The sequence below is a fragment of the Erpetoichthys calabaricus genome, chromosome 4 (assembly GCF_900747795.2).
Source record: "Erpetoichthys calabaricus chromosome 4, fErpCal1.3, whole genome shotgun sequence".
NCBI classification, from domain to species: domain Eukaryota; kingdom Metazoa; phylum Chordata; class Cladistia; order Polypteriformes; family Polypteridae; genus Erpetoichthys; species Erpetoichthys calabaricus.
In genome coordinates, this window is record NC_041397.2 from 259,328,135 (window position 1) to 259,348,269 (window position 20,135).

At 35.8% G+C, this 20,135-nt stretch overlaps 1 protein-coding gene across 2 annotated transcripts in view; it reads right to left on the reverse strand.

Annotated features, from left to right (window-relative positions):
* si:dkey-229b18.3 (uncharacterized) overlaps positions 1–20,135 on the reverse strand; it is a 66,945-nt gene that overhangs the window by 30,992 nt on the left and 15,818 nt on the right. Inside the window, exons 2-4 of one of the 2 annotated variants that reach the window (XM_028800686.2) lie at positions 15,508–15,578; positions 14,129–14,357; positions 2,242–4,478 (exon numbers count right to left, since the gene is read on the reverse strand). In XM_028800686.2, the coding sequence (XP_028656519.1) occupies positions 2,242–4,478; positions 14,129–14,357; positions 15,508–15,578 (2,537 nt within the window). The remainder of the gene's footprint in view (positions 1–2,241; positions 4,479–14,128; positions 14,358–15,507; positions 15,579–20,135) is intronic. The other variant, XM_028800687.2, reaches the window with a different exon arrangement.

Genomic DNA, 20,135 nt, shown 5'->3' on the forward strand with positions numbered 1-20,135 from the left:
TTTGTAGTGCCCTAAAAGTGAAATTAACAGAAATTACTCTTTAAAAGAAAGACCACATAAACTGAAAAACAGACTAAAAATCTGTTTTTCAGAATCTTACAGGGCAGATGACCCACTAGCAGACAATAGTTATGGCATCCTAAAAGTGAAAACGTGCAGGGACAGCATTTTGAGAGACAAAAGGAAGATGCCAATTATCAACCTTAAGATAATGCTTCACAAATCTTAAGTGTTTTACTTCAAATCTTCAGGCGTTCAGGCTGTGTTCTTATGTACAAGGTTAAATATAAGCACAAGACACTACTAATTTTCAATAATCAGAAGCTGCAAGATGATCCTATTAACTCCTGTGAGTACACGGTTACTACTGCGAAAGGTTTGTAGTATTAGAAATTTCATCTGATAATGTGAAACATTTGTCACCTACAATAAGCAACCCCATCTTTAAACATGGCAAAGAATACTGTTGGCTTTGGAAGATCCCATCGGCAGCCTTTGCTATCCAATGATGCCCTGGACACTCTGAACATAAAGGCACAGGACGGCCTGAATAATAACAGAGGGGAACACAAGAGGCTACATGGCATTTGTTGGGCAAAAACAAAATGTAGCAGGGAAGAGTACTACCAGTCATTGGACAATGAAATGAAGGAAGTCTTGAGACAAATAACTTAAAGGAAGCTTACAAGGCATTTAAAAAGATGCATGGATTGCGTAATCACAGAAGAACAACTTTTTTACATTCTATTCAAATATACAAGAGATGACATCACCACTTTTCTGAAGCTCTATACCAAATACCATTTTCAGCCACACCATGTGTTGACCCCAGCAGTACCTCAGCCGCTGCCATGTATGACCACACCACGTCAACACATCTTTAGTCTGGCTAAGGTCTTTGCTGCAATCCATAAGTTATATTATGGAAGAGCAGGAGGCTACAATTGCATCACACCTACAGCGGAACTCATAAGCATAGCCTTTCATAAATGTTTTCTCCAAGTATGTCATCCCGGGATGGTTCCAGCTGAATGGAAGAAGACGTTTCACAACCTGAATAATGATCTTATAACTATGGGATAACATTAACTCTAACTATAACCACTCCTGATCAAGCAAATGGATAGAGATATTTCAAAGGCCAGTTCTTATTCTCAATGGGATGTCAGCAATAAGGTTTAGTAAAATGTACCTTTAAATATAAAGGTGAAAGATGCTTTAAGTACTGTAACTACTTAGGCAATGCTCAAATTATATTGTGGTGTTGCTAAATGCAGTGTTTTATTTACCCATTTTAAGTTTCATATGTATGAGCTTTACCAAATTAAATTCTATGCATGATAGTGTTATATAGTAGTTAGTTATTGTGTTACTTAAGATGTTAAACGGGAGAGCCAAAAAGAGTAGCAGATTACCTCCTCACTAACTAGTGCCACTCAGCTTCCAAATACCCATACCACAGACAGCCTGTTCTTGATATTAGTTGGCACATTATTGTGCAATACAATGTGTTCAAACAGGACCAGGTGTTTCAGAAGATGACTTCCACAAATTTGTGGAAAACAATCAGGACAAGGTGCCAAGGAGAACATCCATTACATAATAGAAGACAAAAGAAGAGCAGAAAGAGGTATAAATGAAGAAAGACATAGGATAAAAGAAAGATATTAATAGACAGGATGTCAGAGACTGCACTTTTATAAACAGTCATTTGCTCAATTTTTGTGGAGTATAAAGGTATAAATGAAATACAAATTAAGCTGAAAATGTTGGCAAACAAGAGATTTCTAGAGAGGATAAAGACAGGTCACATCACCCCACTTCTAAAGAAAAAGACCCGCAAGCAGCTTTGAGAAAGATACTATACAAAACAGTGATCAAGCGGTAATAATTCTATATACATTTCTAATGGAGATTTTAAAATGACATACCAATGACATCAAAGCATCCCAAGAGCCACCCCCCTCCCCCCCCAAAAAAAATCTGCCTTTACAGTTAAAAGTCTCTCTGTCAATAATTTCCATTATCACTCTGCTTCCAACAAAGCCAGCCACAGACACATTGTTGACTTTACATGGGTTTTTCACTCAATACAGTGGAAAACTAAAAAAAACAATTATAGTATGTACAGAGGTTGAGGAAACAATGTAAAAAAAATTAAAACAAACAAACAAACAAGACCTTCACCACAAACCCAATAACAAGAATTTCAATAAAATATTAAATTGTGCTATTACATACCTTTGGTAATTCTTTTGTATGGACCTGTTTTGATCCAGAATGTGCCAGGGTTTGTATTTTTGTCATTTTTCTAAGCACAGAATGCTGCATGCAACATTTCCTCCTTCCTTTCTGATCAACGTGGTAGTTGTTACATTTTTTAGTCAGAATGCTCTTTCCTTTAAATTTTAGCAAATTTTTCCCAAGCAAGATGACTGGATTGGCTTTTTGAACCGTTCTAGCTATTTCAGATCGGGATGATAATACACTAGTCATTCTCTTTTTGTTATTTATCCCAGATATGGATGCTCTAAAACAGAGTTCATTTTTCTTATTGTCTCTATCAGAGCTCTTGACAATTCCTTGCTTTCGATTATCAGAACTGTGCCAGTTGAGCAGAAATCCTGCTTCTAACCTCTTCTGAGTAGGTTTCCTCTCTCTTTTTCCTAGGTCTGAAATCATCTCAAGTTTGCAAGTGCTTGATCTCAAATACTGTCGTTTGTTTTCAGAAAGCCAAGGTTTACTTTCTTTTGTGTCATCTAGAGGTTCAGTTTTACAAGTGATTGAACCTCTTGATGTAACATTTACTTTCTGGAAAGGCTGGCAGGCTGAAAATTTTCCTCCTCCAAATATTACTTTATTTCCGATACCATGAGTAAACTTTTCATTTAGTTTTCCATTCTTCATTTCTGAATTTTTCCTTAAAATCCTAACAGACGCTGTTGAGAAATCTTCTAAAACATATTTTTTAGAGTCTAGTTTGCCAATTCTGCTAGAATTAACTAACCGACTGTGAGAACGTGTTATACTTAAATATTTATTTTGTACAAGTGAATCTGTTGAGTAACATTCTCGGGCTACATTCTCTGTTTTAATGTGATCCTTCGTAAGAACAGAATTTTTAGGTTGTACACCTGTAATAGGTCTTCCTTCCGCTTTATAGCTTCTAAGTGTTTTACATTCTAAAGTGTTTTTTTTCTCAGCATTATGGATGTCTTGCAGTGCTTTACGTTCTCCAGGAAGCTTAGTTTTTCCTGCTGCAACTTTGGCTTTTGTAGCTTTAATTTTGGTCCATCCATAACCTCTTCGCTTTAGTGCAACTCTGTAACTCACCTGATCAATGATATCGGGAGGTTCTGTTTTAACAGTTGTGGAAATATTAAGATTTACTTTCTTGGTGGGGTAATTAACAGAGGGAAAAACAGCAGCAGAAACAGTATTCACCTGACTCAAGGCACTTTGCTTCTCATCAATAACCTGATTTCCTGTACACAATGTGTTTGTACTCTTTTTTCTTTGAGTAGTCAGGCAATAGCTGTTAACTTTAAGCTTTCTAAGTCTTTTCTTTTGACTCCAGCCAGTCAGCTCTTCTCCACACACAATTAAAGACTTGCGTTGCAGTCCTAAAACACCAAGTAGCTTGTATTTTTCTGCTGTGTTGGGTGATGGCACTTCCTCTTCCATGGCCTCTGTCTTAATGGGAGACTTTAAGGATTCTTGACAAGTTACAGCTCTCTCACTTTTGCATTCTCTACGGGGTGAAAACCATAACTTCTGCTTACATTTAGAAATAGCAAGAGAGCTACTGTTACTTTGATCTCCAGAAACATCTGTTCTGTCAAAGTTTTGTGAAACTAGCAAATTCGTTTTTTCATAGTCTAAGGATTGAGAAGATTTGGCAGTTGACAGGTTTTTGAGACTAGACTTCGATTTACTAGATGGCGATTTAAAATCCAATAATTTCAGTCGCCTTGAAGGACTGCTGAAGATCCCCTGAGGTTGCTGTAATGTTTTGTTTAAAGACATAGAAGTAATAGTACAACTGCTTGACGATTCAACACTCAAATCATCTAAAACGTTCAATGTGCTTGTGAAGCAGCCCTCTGGTATTTGGGATTTATTCTCTGCAGGATCACTGGTTTCTGATGTCAACGTAAAACAACTTGTTGGCCTCTCAAAATATTCTATACGGCTATACACCTCATTATTTCTTAGTGGTGTGTGGTTTCCTTGACTTTTAATTGTCCAAGGTTGTTTTATTAAGGATGAAGGCTGATTTTCACTTGTTTTATTTGTCTGTGAAATATTTTTATCTGTTAAACCTTGTTCTTTCTGAAATCCTTTGCATAACTCCACTACAGACCACATCCTTAAGTGCCTGGCCATAGCACAAATCTCCATTAGGTTCTCAGATTTCAGAGATAGGGTGGACGTATATGAAAAATCCAACAAAGGCAAGAAGCTATCCCATTTGAAACCTACAGAAAAATACATTAAAAATGATCAGATAAATAAGAACTCGATAACATTAAAAAGAAATGGTTTTGTTTTCATTTGTCTTAAAATTAGCAGTGCAATTAATAAATCCACAAAGCATAAATTAATAGGCACAAGATGATAAATTTCTGATTTTAAAATTTGTCTCCATTCTTTGTCATATAATATTCTAAACAATTATACATTTTGCCATTATACGGAACACAAATGAATTTTAAATTACTGATCTGATATTTAGAAATACACACTGCATGTAACCGACATTGGCACTCACACAATTATACCTTCAAATCAAGAGCGTTGGGAAACAAGTACAACATTCTAAACAATTTCAAGTTAATTGTTACACCTGACCAGGGCTGAAACCATTTTCAACATTTTAGAGGGGAATACTGTATTAACCCTTTATCTCCCACACCGACACTAACTTAAAATCAACATAAGGGAGGCTGTAACCAAGCCACCCAGTAACAACTTTAAAGAAATGCTCCTGATAGCTTAATGTATGTGCTATAATCATTGTTTACATTAAAATCATCTACCTACTTTTAGTTTCGCTGAGCCTGTTCAAGATCAGCATAAAAACTGTGATAAAAATTACTACTGTTGATCTCAATAACTGTAGCACATTTGCTGATGATTTGTATGCAAGATCTGAAAGTCACAATAAGAATATCCACCATTTGTCTTAATTGTGAGCCCACACTGCCCAAGGAGCCATACTGTTGAGAGAAAAAGAAATGGACATCCACACTAGACAAGTGAACATAACTTACATTTAGCAAATATGGCAGCTTTGACATTACCACATTTAGGCTTATTTATTTAGCCTTTGCACGATTGCTAGGGTGCAAATCAAAAATTCTGATGCAGCAGCCGCTACCACTTAAAACTGAAATAGATCTCCCTCAATGGTAGCATTAGTGGAAGTGTATATGCATTCTGGTATTTCTTGCTAACAAGCCAGAGACAATCTGTTTATATGTTTAATCTTTACCATGCTAATTAAGGGAACAGATTAAGTACACAAGGGAAGTTATATATTATATACTGTATAAAGTTTTAAGCCTGAATGATTATACCAGTAAACCCAAAACACTTTTCCAACATAATCTATGTTAACACTAATACACATGCAGTAATGTAAGGCAATTCAATGCTTCCATCTGATGTACTCAAGTTTATTTTTATTTACTCATTTATTTATCCACAGATTGGCTGCGTTATCTGTCCTGATTCTGCATCCTTGTCTTGTGTTTCTTCTATTGTATGCATCCGATTTTCCCCATGGGATTAATAAATGTTTATCTGATAAAGCTATTCTAATCTAATCCACTGGTCACAAAGCTTTTGTATGCCAATCACATAAAAAGCTTTATCTTGATTATGCAACCAATGTCCTGTACCTGAAGTTGACATTTTCATCAAAGAGAACATCACAGTGATCCTATGGAAACAGACCTACAGATTGAGGAACAGATGGTAGTCACACAAGCCCAGGTCTGGAGAATAAGGCGTGGCACCTCTTCAAATCCACAGTTTAACAGAAGGGCCTAAAAATGCAATGCAAGCAGGGACACTGACACAAGGGAGATCACAGATGGACTTGTAACTCATGTACTTATTTATTTATATTTTAACACAGGAGGGTCATATTTTGCCACTTACAAAATCAAACCAGTAGAACATCCTTTTTAGATTTGCTTTTTGATCATCCCTTGTAAACAGGGTGAGTCAAAATGATGTTAACACTAATGGTACTGATATGTACAGTATATACTTGTATACAATTTATGTGCCACATATGGTACATATGTTGAATATGATGGCGGACAGGTTGAGACATTCCTGTAAATCACCTTTATGTTTTGTGAATAAATTGTTACCGCAATTCATGTTAACATAATTTTGACTCAACCTGTATATGCCAAAAGAAAAAAGCACATTATGCTTTGCACACAACAGCTCAACTGTGTGTCTGTTTGGTGTGGCACACTTAATTTAAGCAAAACCTAATGAGGACTTTGATAAAAAGAGCATGAACACAAAAGGGGCCATCAATTAAATTTAAGAACTCCTTGTAGCCCATTACATTTAATTGAAAAGGAGTGGATGAGGAAGGCGAGGTACTTTTCAAGAAGCAGAATTTGTCTTTTTTATATATTTAATAATACTTTAGCTCTGAGGGACTTTTACAAAGACACATTATTCCTCTTCTGTGCTGAAGAGGTTATAAGCAAAATGTAAAATGTAGCTTGTCTGTTAATGCTTTTGTATTTAGAGAAGAACCAAAATAATTTTAAGTATGGTAAATCATTTTTGTAAAGAGTGTCAAAGAATCTGTGGCACTATAAGTTCAGTCCTGTTGATTTAGTAATGCCATATAGACTGTTACTGATAAGAGATAAGCAAAACAAGTGGTTTGGGTATGAAGCTACACAAACATGTTAAAATGATAATAGTATAACTTCTGAAATCAGAATCGCAAGTTTTATGACCTAAAAAAAGTGAAGTCAACTACATTAGGGACAAGATAGATTTATGAGAGCCCCTTAACAGAAGACCAAAAAAAATGCCACCTGGGAACAGGTAAGATTTATGTCTCTCTAAAGGAGACTAAATTACTTCAGGACAATACCCGAGATTCGCTTTGTGAAGTCAGTCGATGAGTCAATGAGGATATTCACAAGACACTGAACAGCAGTACATCAGAGCTGTGTGGAACACTGAACATCTAGCAATACCAGATTGTATAGTGTGGACTGTCACCTCTTGATTTGCTTTCACTTTGGCATATAAAATTATAGAGTATTAAACAATATTAAACTAAGTGCCTGCTTCTCTAGCTTTCACTTCTATTTATTCCACTGCCAGTAACAGTCCAAAATCATTGATACAATAGAATGATATAGAATACCAATATATACCTCAAGTACTGCTAAAGATCAGAGGTAAAAAAAGAGATTTATACATTACACTGTCTGTCTAAGTTAAACCGAACCTGTGCAAATTACAAAAGGTGTGTGTTTTGAGGAGAGGTCTATCAGCCTTGTGTCTGCTCTAAAATTTTAAATCTAATTCTGCAATTATTTGAAATTTACCAGTAGCTAATTGTTATTTTGTGACATTAAGTAATATGTTTTCATCATGATCCTGGGACTGCCTGGCTATATATGGAAGTGGCTTTCTGATCTGCTTATTTACAATATTGGCCAACACCGGAAATCAAAGAAAAGTTTTAAAATTCACCCAGCTGCCATATTTTTAGTAGGTTAGCCAATGGGTACCTAATCCTATGGAGGAATCTTTCTTTTGGTGGCTATCCTACAGGTCTGTAGCTTCACAAAGAATGAAGTTGGGCTTTCATGTATGTGTGAAATTATTATACACAAGTAAAAACAAAAAATATAATTTCTCAAATTTTGAAACCGCATGATACTGTATAAGTTGATTTCACTCCTTATACTTTATATAAACACACACATAGATACACAAACACCCTTCAATAGGTCTTAACTGTTATGCAATTTACAGTATAATTTAAATAATTTCATATGATTGCAACTATTCACTGAACATGTTATGAGGGCTTGATCACTACTACAGGATTGCAGGAATAACATCCACAATTTCAAAATCTTGTATGGTTTAATGAAATAAAGCAGGAAATTCCTGCTTCTCTTTTGAGACAAAAAAATTTTCCACTTTAATGCCATTTGGAATTGGTTCACAATGATTTCTGAATGTTTTAAGAATGCAATGATGTGGTCAATCAGCAGTGATGTGCCATTCTTTTAACTTGTAATGTCACGCATTTGAAAGGTTGAGATAGTACTAGGGTGTTGTACCATGTTAGCCATTATGAATGTAGAGAAAAGCCAAGCAAAATGACACCTTTTATTGGCTAACTAAAAAGATTACAATATGCAAGCTTTCGAGGCAACTCAGGCCCCTTCTTCAGGCAAGATGTAAATGATAGAGTACACATGACAGCGGTATCAAGTAACAGAGTATCAAAATAAGAGTTTTGCATTGGTGTAGATGCCGGTTAAAATTTTTATAATATTTTCTTTCATTTTCATTATAAATATATGTAATTCTGCTTTCATTTAAACGTTTTGTTTGTTATACATAGCCACCTTTATACCCAATATCTTTCTCATACATAGTTACTGATTCTTTACATACTGCTTGCCCTTGCATATTAGTTATTTTGTATTATTATTCTGAGTAACCTCTTTACTCCACTCATTAAACCCTCTTCATTTATTCAACGAACCATCATTGAGCAACCAACGGTATGATTTTACATTTTAATATTTAAATAATCTCCTGCCTTATTATATGTAGCTATTTCCTCTGCTGGTCTCCACATATTGCTAGGTACTGAACTTTTTACTTCAGGTTTATGCCTGAGATAACAACATGAAAACCACAGGGGTAGAAATTCTAAACTTTATTCACTTTAAGAAAAATGTGCTACATTGTACTTCAGTGATCTACCATACCTGTAATTAAATTCTCAAACGTCTGTGAAAGTCACTCTTTAAAGGTTGTCAAGACTCAGGCTGTGTTACTTTAGTATTTTTTTTTCTTTCTATGTAATGTCAAAGAACTGGTGAATACAAAACACCTCTTCTTGTCATTTGAAAGAAACCAGATTATTATGAAGTAAACTATTTTGAAACTATTATGAAGTATGGAAATAAATTAAGACTATGCTTTCACTGGCTTTATTAAGGGTTCACAGTGAAACTAAGATGAAAGCACAAGACAGGGGGCACGGTGTAAGTGCACATCACAATAGCTGTGTGGCATCATATGCAAAAACATCAATCAGTATGAAGTTGTTAGACATCAGGAACCAACCATTCAACTGTTGATACAAGAGATGTAAAATGGGGCCCTAGAGACAGGGCAAGGTGACATGTTTTTACTTTAAAGTAGAACAGTGAAATTATAGCATTGTTATGAATCAGCAACAGTGCATCAAAACGAGTACTAAAAATTTTTGTGTCCTCCGCATGAAAAGGGGGAAGGACAAAAATAAATAAAAATAAATAAATAAATAAATAAAATTTTAAAAAAGCCTTCACAGAAAGTTAATGTAAAGGGAAATTTCCTTCTTGAAAAGCCACTATCAACTGATGACGACATACCAATATTTCATTTACAAAAGTTTTATGCCTCTGGTGTCTTGCATTTTCTTGAGAGGTGAAGAGCTTTGCAATGATAAGTCAGCATTGATCATTTATCAGTAATCCTGGCACCAGTGACAGTAGATTTCCAACAGGAATGTTTCTTCGTCGTGACTACATTCATCTTTGAATACATGAATTCTGATAGTAGCAATTGCTATTCACTCTGTGTGGATTTAGAAGGAAAAAAGAAAACACACCACCAGAAAAAACAAAAAAACACTGGCTTTTAATGTTAATGTCACATATCAATATCCACGCACTCCAAACAATTTGGAATGGACTCGCTCACTTCAGCTTTGTCATATGTGAAAGCTTTTTAGGGTATGAGTAATGTGCAAAAGTTATTTGCACGATTTAACCAAATGTTTTCAAATGAGAAGTGATTTAAGTTCCTCTAAAGTAAATATATAACCTTGATGGTATATTTCTGGTATTCGGGTATTTTCACCTAGAAACGTAAATCCATTCCCTCAATTGCAAAGCAGACATATTGTTATTTTCAGGCAACTCTAGAAATGTTCTGATGTGTGTATGTGGTTGATCGTGTCCTTTAATGGACTGGCAACTACTCTAGAATGAAGGTATCTTGCACATGTTGCTTTTGCTACATCCTCAAAAAATTTTGGCAACAGAACACCTGACTAAGGATCAGGGAAGTCTCTTTAAAAGAAGTAATAATCTAATTTAATTAACAGAAAATGTAGTAACGGTATGAAGCAATAAATGTATTTTGACTCTAGTGTTACACTGAACTCTAGATGAATATGGCACACTTACTGGGATGAAATAGGGAGTGGCTCATTTTTGAGAGATGCATTTCTGGACAGTTGTATTTTTACTTTGTATATTAAGGGTTCTCTTTGAAAATGGGAACATGTATTATTTTTTATAGTTCATTCTGTTTTCTTTATATCCACCCATGTCTGTCAGCACACATATGCAGAAGCAATAGGCACCACACAAAATGCAACATTAAATGGGGTAGCAGTCTACAGGACACACACCACAGTCCAGTTGAGCATCAGAAATCAACTAACGTGTACGTCTCTAGGATGTTGGAGAAAGCCCACAGTGAACCCATGACAACTTACCTTGTTAAATCTATATTGTCAGTGGCTAGGCTGGGATCTCAAATACACAACTCTTGGGTTGTTGCAAATAAAATCAATTTATACACAACTGTCTATACCTTACTGTGGATTGGCAATTTGCTTATTATTAAGTAGGAAGAAACTGATTTACAGTGTCTGGAAACAGAAATTGGACATAGGGTGAATTAAAGAACAGCTGCAAACTGCCACAGGTTTGGGTATGATTTTCATTACCGGTGAAAAAATCCAAATAAAAAAAAAAAAAAAAAGTCCCTTTATACACCTGTAGAGCCTACAAAGGTGACAAAATTACTTCCTCTACAGTTTTATTCCAAAATAATTTAAGATATTGCTTCAAATCCTCCGTTGGCAAGACATTCATGGGAGTCAGGCTCATTATGCTTTGAAGCACAAGTAAAATATGTCTAATTACAAAACATGGTTTTAATAAAAAAGCAAAAATCAATGATGCACAGTTAATGAGACTTCTAACAGCACACTTCAATTTTGTGTTTACCAATTGATTTTAGTGATGATATTGTTCATTGGGTTTATGAACCCAAAATAATGTTCAATAGCATAACAAAATGTGAACGTAGTAAAAGCAAACACGACAAATACTTTAATGTAACAGGAATGAATGGAAGGTAGTAAGGAGTAATTTCTGAGGTTAAGGTCAGTCCAGTTCAATGGCTAATCCTGGATTAATACACAAGCAGAAGAAAATGGTTTTAACCAGTATTTATTTTTCAGTTGCTAAACAGAAAATGTTAGTTAATAATTTCAGTTAGTGCACATGGTAATATCAGGTAGCTCATGTGGACTATACCATTCTTTATGAACCCTACACTTTATTTTTCCCTCCCCTAAATCAATAAACTTTCCCTCATTTGTTCTTAAATTGGGGGGTTGTACCTACCCCACCTGATCGCCAACAAATGAAATTCAGGACCTGAATATTACTACTTTATCAAGCAGAGAACACCAACTACAGGGACATGTTTATTCTAATAATAATACTAATTATAAGATGTAATGAGTAAAATATTTATATACACACTAGATTAAAATATTCAGACCCCTTCAAATTATGCACCCTTTGTGCTGTAGACTTAATTTCAAATGGATAAATTTCCCATTTTACCCATCAATTTACAGTCAATAACCTATGACAAACTGAAAACATTTTCAGAAAGGTTTGCAAAAATATAATAAAAATCAAACCGAAATCTCTTTCATAAAAGTTTTAAGTCCTTATTTCAGTACTTTGTAGAAGCCACTCTACAATCAATTACATCTTCAAGTTTTCTTGGGTAAATCTGTACACACCTTGATTTTAGCAGTTTATCCATTTTCCTTGTAGATCCTCTCAAACTCAGCTTGGATGTGAAGCATCTGAAAACCACCCTTCAGGTCTCTCCTCAACATGTCTTCTATGGGGTTAAAGTCTGGGCCTTAGCCAGGCCACCCAAAGACAGTAAGAGACTTGTCAGGAAGCCACTCTGTTGACAGTATACTTTGGGTCATTCCATCGGAGGTTGCATGCACTCCTAAGCAGGTTTTCTTCAGGGACCTCTTTGTATTTGGCTGCATTGATCATTTCCTCAATTCTGACCAGTCTCCCTGTCAATGAAGTGGAGAAGCAGCTCCATGCTTAACCAACACTGATGGTGCTTGCACTATGGAGTAGGTCTTTTTCAAGGACCTCTCTTGTATTTTGTTGCATTCATCTTCCCTCATTTCTGACCAGTCTCCCTATCCCTGCAACTGAGAAACAGCGGCATGTTTTACCATAGGGATTTTATTAGGCAGGTGAAGCATGGCACTGTGCATGGTCTTCTCCAGATATATTGCTTGGCGATCAATTTTGCAACGTCTGTCCAGATAATTTTTTTCCTCATGCTCCCAGAGTTCTTTAAATGCTGTCTGGCAAATATCAAGTGGGCTGTCATATGTCTTTTACTCAAGAGTGCCTTCTGTTTAGACACTCAACCATAAAAACACCCAGTTGATGGAGTGCTGGTGAGACAATAGTACTTTCAATAGATTCCCCCATTTCAGCACAGGACTTCATGAACCCAGGGAGTTATAGGTCACCTCCTTGACCAAGCCTCTACTTGCCAGTTTCTCAGTTTGGTCTTATGGCTAACTCTAGGAAGAGTCCTAGTGCTACCAAACTTCTACCATTTTACAATTACTGAAGTCATTGTGCTCCTGGAAAAACACACATTTTAGAAATGGTTTTATAACCTTGCTCAAATCTATGCCTCACCACAATTTTATTGCACAGTTTTACAAAGTGTTACCTGGACTTCATGGATTTTTGATGGGTGAACTGTAGGACTTTATATATCCTTATAAATTATGTCCAATTAATTCAATTTGCCACAGGTGAACTCCAATCAAGTTCTAGAAACCTCAAGGATAACTAAAGCAAACAGGATGCACGTGATCATAATTTGGAGTGCCAGAGCAAAATATAAAAAGTATGTACATATGAAAATACACACACAAAAAAATAGAATGTCTGTCCATCTCCGAGTTCCCCCTACCATCCTAAACTTTTTGACTGATCTTGACCAAATTTTGCATAGTTGCTCTCTAGGCCTATATGGATAACAATGATTACTTTGGAACCCCAAATTTTTCCACCAATTACCCCCCCCCCCCCCAACCATCCCCCAACATGTGCTACAGTGTGCACACCAGTGTCACCTGCTAGCTCAGAGCAAATGAAACATCTGAACAGACTGAAATCAAACTAGTAGACAAAATGACATCTTAACATTACCTACCCAGGCAACACTGTGTGCTGCTTCCATTTACTATAATATAAAAAGCAGTAATCATGCATATTTGCCAGGGGATGTTGGCTTGATCGAGAGTGAAAGTGCAGTGCAACACAAAGGAGAATCAAAGGGTTGTTGTTTAAATCTTGCTTTGCCAGCTTTTCTTCATAGTTTAAGCATTAAGAACAGTTCACCTTGAACTACAAGGCCAAGTCACACAGGACAGCATTCAAGGTTACAACTCAGCAAGGAGTTACCGCAATTCTGAAATCCAATCTGACCCAAAAAGAACAAATTCTTGACACAAGAGCAGAGACACTGAGCCTTCTTTCCTTAACCAATTGTACAAATATACCCAGAAAAACCAGGTATTTTAACTTGTACTTACATAATAAGATTTCAGCTTTTGATTTTTAATACATTTGGAAACTGTTCTGAAAACATGTTTTTACTTTGACATTATGGGCTACCGAGTATAGAGTAACCCACTTCTGGAGTCTGAAAAGAAGAAAACATCTAATACAGACACAAAAGAATTATTAGCACCTACCACTTAAATCTATAACAGACTTCTGATTAGAGGTAGAGTCCATTTCAAGAAATACTTCCTGGAAGTATTCACTCACAGCTGCAAGGACAGCTTTATGAGCAGAGTAAACGCCTCCATCCAAAATAAGAGTCACATCACAGAACTGACCATCAGCACGCTGACTGTTTAGCCTATCAAGAAGTTCTTTGCTATGACTAGCCAAAGTTTTTGAAATAGGTTCTTCATATGCCTGCAAACAAAAAAAAATCAAATCAGTAAATCATACAGGATCAATACAGACTTTCAAATACAAAAATATTTAAACTAAATCTGTATTTTTTAAAAGGTATAAGGCTATGTAGAAGAAGTCTTCCAAAGGTTTTCTGATTGTTATAATAAAAAATAAAAAAAAAAAAAAAAAAAAAAGGGACACTATTTTGTGAGGGAGCTCACTGAGGCTTTAACCAACTATGCAGAAGTTATTCTAGTTGTTCAGTTCCTGCTTCTGTTGATCTTCCCAACAGTATTACATCTTCTGTTGTATCATTAACAAGGCAGCACATTTACAAATTTGCACCAAAAAAAGAACCAAGCAGCTTTCTGCAGATCTTATGATCAGAAAGTGCTGAAAGATGGTAAAGAACAAACCTAGGCCAGCAATTAGAACAAAACAGAGAGGTGCTCTTTAGTTACACAATAATGAACACTCTCACAAAGCTGTTAACACTATGAACAACTTTCAAAAAATGTATTGGAAACTAGACTACCCAGCGTACTGATCCGGTAGGGCACCCGGGTTTAATCCCTCAAGAATGCCCTAAATGATTAAAAGATCTGCAGAAGATTTTGAGGTGAAAGGGGAGCAAGGAAAAAAAAAAAAAAGATTTGAGATGTCTTTTAACATGGATCAAACTTTTCAAAAAACTTTTGATGAACATTCAGGTGTCTTGTATGTATGTAGTACTAGGGTGTTGTACTGTGTTAGCCATTATCAATGTAGTGAGAAGTCAAGCAAAATGACACCTTTTATTGGCTAACTAAAAAGATTAGAATATGAAAGCTTTCGAGGCAACTCAGGCCCCTTCTTCATGCAATGTATTTTGTATCTTGTTTGGTAATTATGAGGCAGTAAAACAAACTTTACGGCCATGCTAATGGATTTCTGAGAGGCTATATCAAGTAACCAGGGTGCTCTCTGTGTATATGGTATATGAGAACAATTAAAACCAATTCAAAAGAAGCATGTGATACCAGTAGGGGAAAAAGGCAGAGTTTTAAACTATTAAAAGACAACTATTACCAAGTAAAAACTGAAATTTTAAATTATGAACATTTAACTTTCACGAATTTAATTAAACCTCTCTAAACTAATGTTTAGATAATGATCATAATAAACTTACATTTACTTTCTGGTTCTTCATTTTGCATATCTGGCATCCCAATACATAATCTCGGATCTGTGTATACATTCCTTAAAGAAATTAAAGGAACAGTATTATTTTATTGGAACGTAAATATTCTGTGACTTGTAAAGTTTAATGAGCATTCAAAAATAACAGTTTCATAAAATCCCGATATTTTTTTTAACTGAACACAAAATATGACAGACTTTACTGCATATTAATTAATATGTAAATCTAAGAAGTTGCACTTTTTTACTGCACTCATTATACAGTCATGTCATTTGGATCATTAGTGTCACATGTAGAGAGAAATGTGAAAAAGCTAGTAAATCTTTTGCTTTAAAGCAATAACATTTCTGGGAAGACAAGTAACCTGGATAATGTACAGCAGAAAAACAGATCAATCTATTTCTATAGAATTATTCCTAACTTGATCCATCAGTAATCACTTTACTAAAATGTTAAAACATGGAACACAAAAGCAACAACAAAAAGCTAAACTGGTACATGTGGTCTTTTCTGATGGGACATTTAGACTCATTTATCAAAGCCTAAGGCAGAATGTGTAATTCACTTCTAACCAGCAGCTAATAGCCATATTACTTGAAAAACATGATCATATGTAGTAGGATACACAGTCTCAAGGCAAGTCACCCATAAAAAAGGGGGGGAAAAAACAAGAGTAAATTGAACTGGAATTTACTCAAGATTATTTTTTAAATAAGAAGCTGTTATCACATTTTCATGTCATATTTTTTTTAGATTTTATACAAAAGTTTTTTTCACTGCATCTGTTGTTAGTCTCAGTTATCAACAAACTCTTAGAATGGTCTTTGGAGATGTTTTGTAAAGCCTTTACTGCAGCATTTTTCTGTAAAACATATCCTTGATTAAATTTAAACCAATAATTGGACTGAGAGAGCTTAAAATATGTCTTTGGGCATTAATACTAGAATTTCTGAAGCTTACGATTTTGTTCGTTGTCCCCAACTTAAATTTTCCTGACAAATACCAAGAAGCTCATAGCACTTTATCACTGTGCTAATAGCCCGCTTTTTGTTTTGCAAATGTGTGGTTTAGAAGAGTGCAGCCTGCTAAACATTCAGTCAGATGAGGGCATCACCCTGCTGCAATTTTCACAGTGCAAGTCTTTGTGGAAGTGATTATCTGGTGAGGAGTTTGTAAGGAATTACATAGGTAAAGTAATATTGCAATTTGAAATACATACATTTCACGTGTGTTCCGTGTCTACAACAAACTATGTAAATATAGAAAAACAGAGGAAATGCGAGGTAAATGCTGAACACATGGCTAAAACAGAAAATGTTTTCATATGTTATAGTATCCATCCATCCATCCATCCATTTTCCAACCCGCTGAATCCGAACACAGGGTCACGGGGGTCTGCTGGAGCCAATCCCAGCCAACACAGGGCACAAGGCAGGAACCAATCCCGGGCAGGGTGCCAACCCACCGCAGGACACACACAAACACACCCACACACCAAGCACACACTAGGGCCAATTTAGAATCGCCAATCCACCTAACCTGCATGTCTTGGGACTGTGGGAGGAAACCCACGCAGACACGGGGAAAACATGCAAACTCCACGCAGGGAGGACCCGGGAAGCGAACCCAGGCCCCAGGTCTCCCAACTGCGAGGCAGCAGCGCTACACAACGACATAATTTTGACATGAAGTTTAGGATGTGTGAAGCCCAAATATCCAAGAAATACTCACACAAGGCGTTAAAAGAAAAAAAAAAATATGCTTCAAGAATAAAACCGAAGAAAAACAAATTGCTCAATTTACATGTTGCTGGGACCCAACCATCAGTTGGTACATAATAAATACATTCATATACTTTACGTGTATGTATAGGCCTTTCACTTTCAACCAGTTGTCACAGTGGTAACACCACTCTGTCACGGATCTGCGCAGATGGTGCAGTGGATAAGCTACTGGTTAGCAATGGCAAGGTAATAGGTTCAAATTCCACGTCTTCTCTGTATTTAGCGCTTTGTGTAGTGAGCTGTTATTATCATATAAAAAAAAAACAAACAAACATACATTTGATGAGAGTCTTAACATCCTGTGCAAATTTATGGTACTTGTAAAAGATGTTAAATTATCCTCGCACACAGACATTCATATCAACATGTCATTTGAACGTTTCTTTATTCAGTTTCATTATTGGATGCTTGAATAAAATGACATGTTGATGTGAATTTTCATGTGCAAAGAAAAGAAACATCCACCATAGACACTACGGTGTGTTTGCTCAACAAGACACCAAGAAGAAATGACTGAGCTGCATGTATATCTGCATTTATCCCTTCAGAGCTAACTTTCCAAGTACCATAAATTTAGACCAGCTGTTACAGGCTCAAATACAATGCATGTTTTTATTTTACAACAGTAACAATAATAGCAGCTCATTCATTACTCAAAATGGTAAATGCGAGGAGGACCCGGGATAGAACCCACAACCTCTTGATGATGAGGCAGCAGTTCTTGCCAAGCAGACATGTCTACTTTGTATTGATTGATACTTGGGCTTCAGTTTTTACACATTGCCAGTAACACATAAATCGAACAATTTCTTTTTCTTCGGTTATATTCTTGAATAAAGCGCACTCATTTTGTTACATCTTTTGTGAATGTGTTTACTTGATATTTGGACTTCAGTCTTCACACATTATACACTTCACATCAGCATTTTGTCATTATTACTATAACAAGAAAAAAAGTTTGTTTTAGTTACATGTTCAACATTTCTTGCCTCGCATTTCCTGTTATTCTACATTTACACAGATCGTTGTAGACACGGAACACACACAAAATGTATTTAATCCAAATAACGATATATTAATTTACCCTATACAATTCTAGACACCTCACTCCCAGGTAAAGAGACTTCAGCTCTGAGTATGTGTTTGACTTGACTTTAGCTGCCTCAGTGTGGGATGAGTGAGCAGGCTGCCTGCTGCCAGTGCTAACTGACATCTGCAAAACACAGATGCCGATTGCGAGATGCAAGGAAATTTAAGGTGGCTTTTTCGAAGGCTTCAGGGTAGGGGTGGGCGGTATGACCAAAATTCTATATCACGGTATTTTTCTAAATTATCCTGGTTTCACGGTATTTGACGGTATTTTTTCTCATGCATGAGTGGATGTTAATCACATTTTCCACTGCAGTAGACTGGCTAAGAATAATCTATTCCACTGTCAAGAGCATTGTACATTGTACAAAAAAAACATTTTAATGTGCACACAAGTATTAATACAGGTTTGCATGGCCCCATAAAGTGATAGTTTTCAAGGGGGTGGCACTAATGAAGAGAAGGAATCACACTGCATGACTGATGCAGTCAAAATATAGAACCTTTTTATTGAACAAATTTTGCAAAACCTTAAACTATAATTTTGACAACATATTTTCAACCATCCAAAGACGCAATTAGACTTAGTAAAATATCCAGACGTGCTTGTCAAAAGTTGTATTGCACTGAACATGTCTTAGAAAAGGAATAAATAGTAAATATTTTTTGTAAAACAACTACATTTTCTGTTAATGTTAACAATCTCTGTCCACTGACACGTTAAAGTGACTTTTTAAACAACTTTACCATCATTAAACTGCATAATATTTAAACTAATAAATAATGACAATAAAATAAATAATAGTATCATTACTGATAGTTGTACTATTACTTCAAGGCTTCAAGCCCAGGTGCATTACACAGTATTCACCAAATTAAAATAAAATAAAACAAGTGCAATCTTGGTGATGACATCTTTACCAACTGAACCATCATTTAGGCAAACTGCATTAATATGGACCTTGCTTCAAGCTAAGCTATATGCATAAATAATAAAACTAAAACTTTCATTTATAATGCTAATTGTGGTATAGCCCATGATATTTGTGGTATAGCCCTACAGAATCGCATTAGGACCATGGTGAAGAAAAAAAATACGGACACAGGGAAGAAAAAAAAACAAACTATATGTCAAGAATAAAGTCGACATTTCCACTTTATTCTCATAGTTTACTTTATAATTAAAGTAGAATGTCATAAACTAAACTTCTTCCTAAAATCAATGTTTAATTTACTAGATTTTCTCAAACCCCTCATAAGTTAATGTAGCACATTAAATAGTTTGTGTTAAGTGTTCCCCGACCCAGTTGTTAATCACTACGCTTCTTAAACTGACTTCTCCCGCACTAAGAGGAGACAGCGATCACCGCACAGAATCTATTCACTTCATGATATTCCTGCTCTCTGAAAATTTTCAATGCTAAGATAAATACTTGATATCATTTTCAGGATAAAATGCATTAAAGCAGGTATTAAACATGCACGGTAGTGAGGCGGTAGTGCTGCTCCCTCGCAGTAAGGGGTCCCCAGGTGTATGTTCAGTGTAGAGAACTTTATGGCAGGTGTGACGAGGCTCCAAAAAACTGGATGTATGAATGGGTATCGCACAGGTTTAACTTAAATATTGTGTAAATGTTGGGTTTGTGATCTGGTGGTCGGAGACACGAACACAGAATTCAATGGATGTTCTTCTGAGCAGGCTTTCTTTATTGCACGTGTGCTGTCTCTATCTGACATACCAAA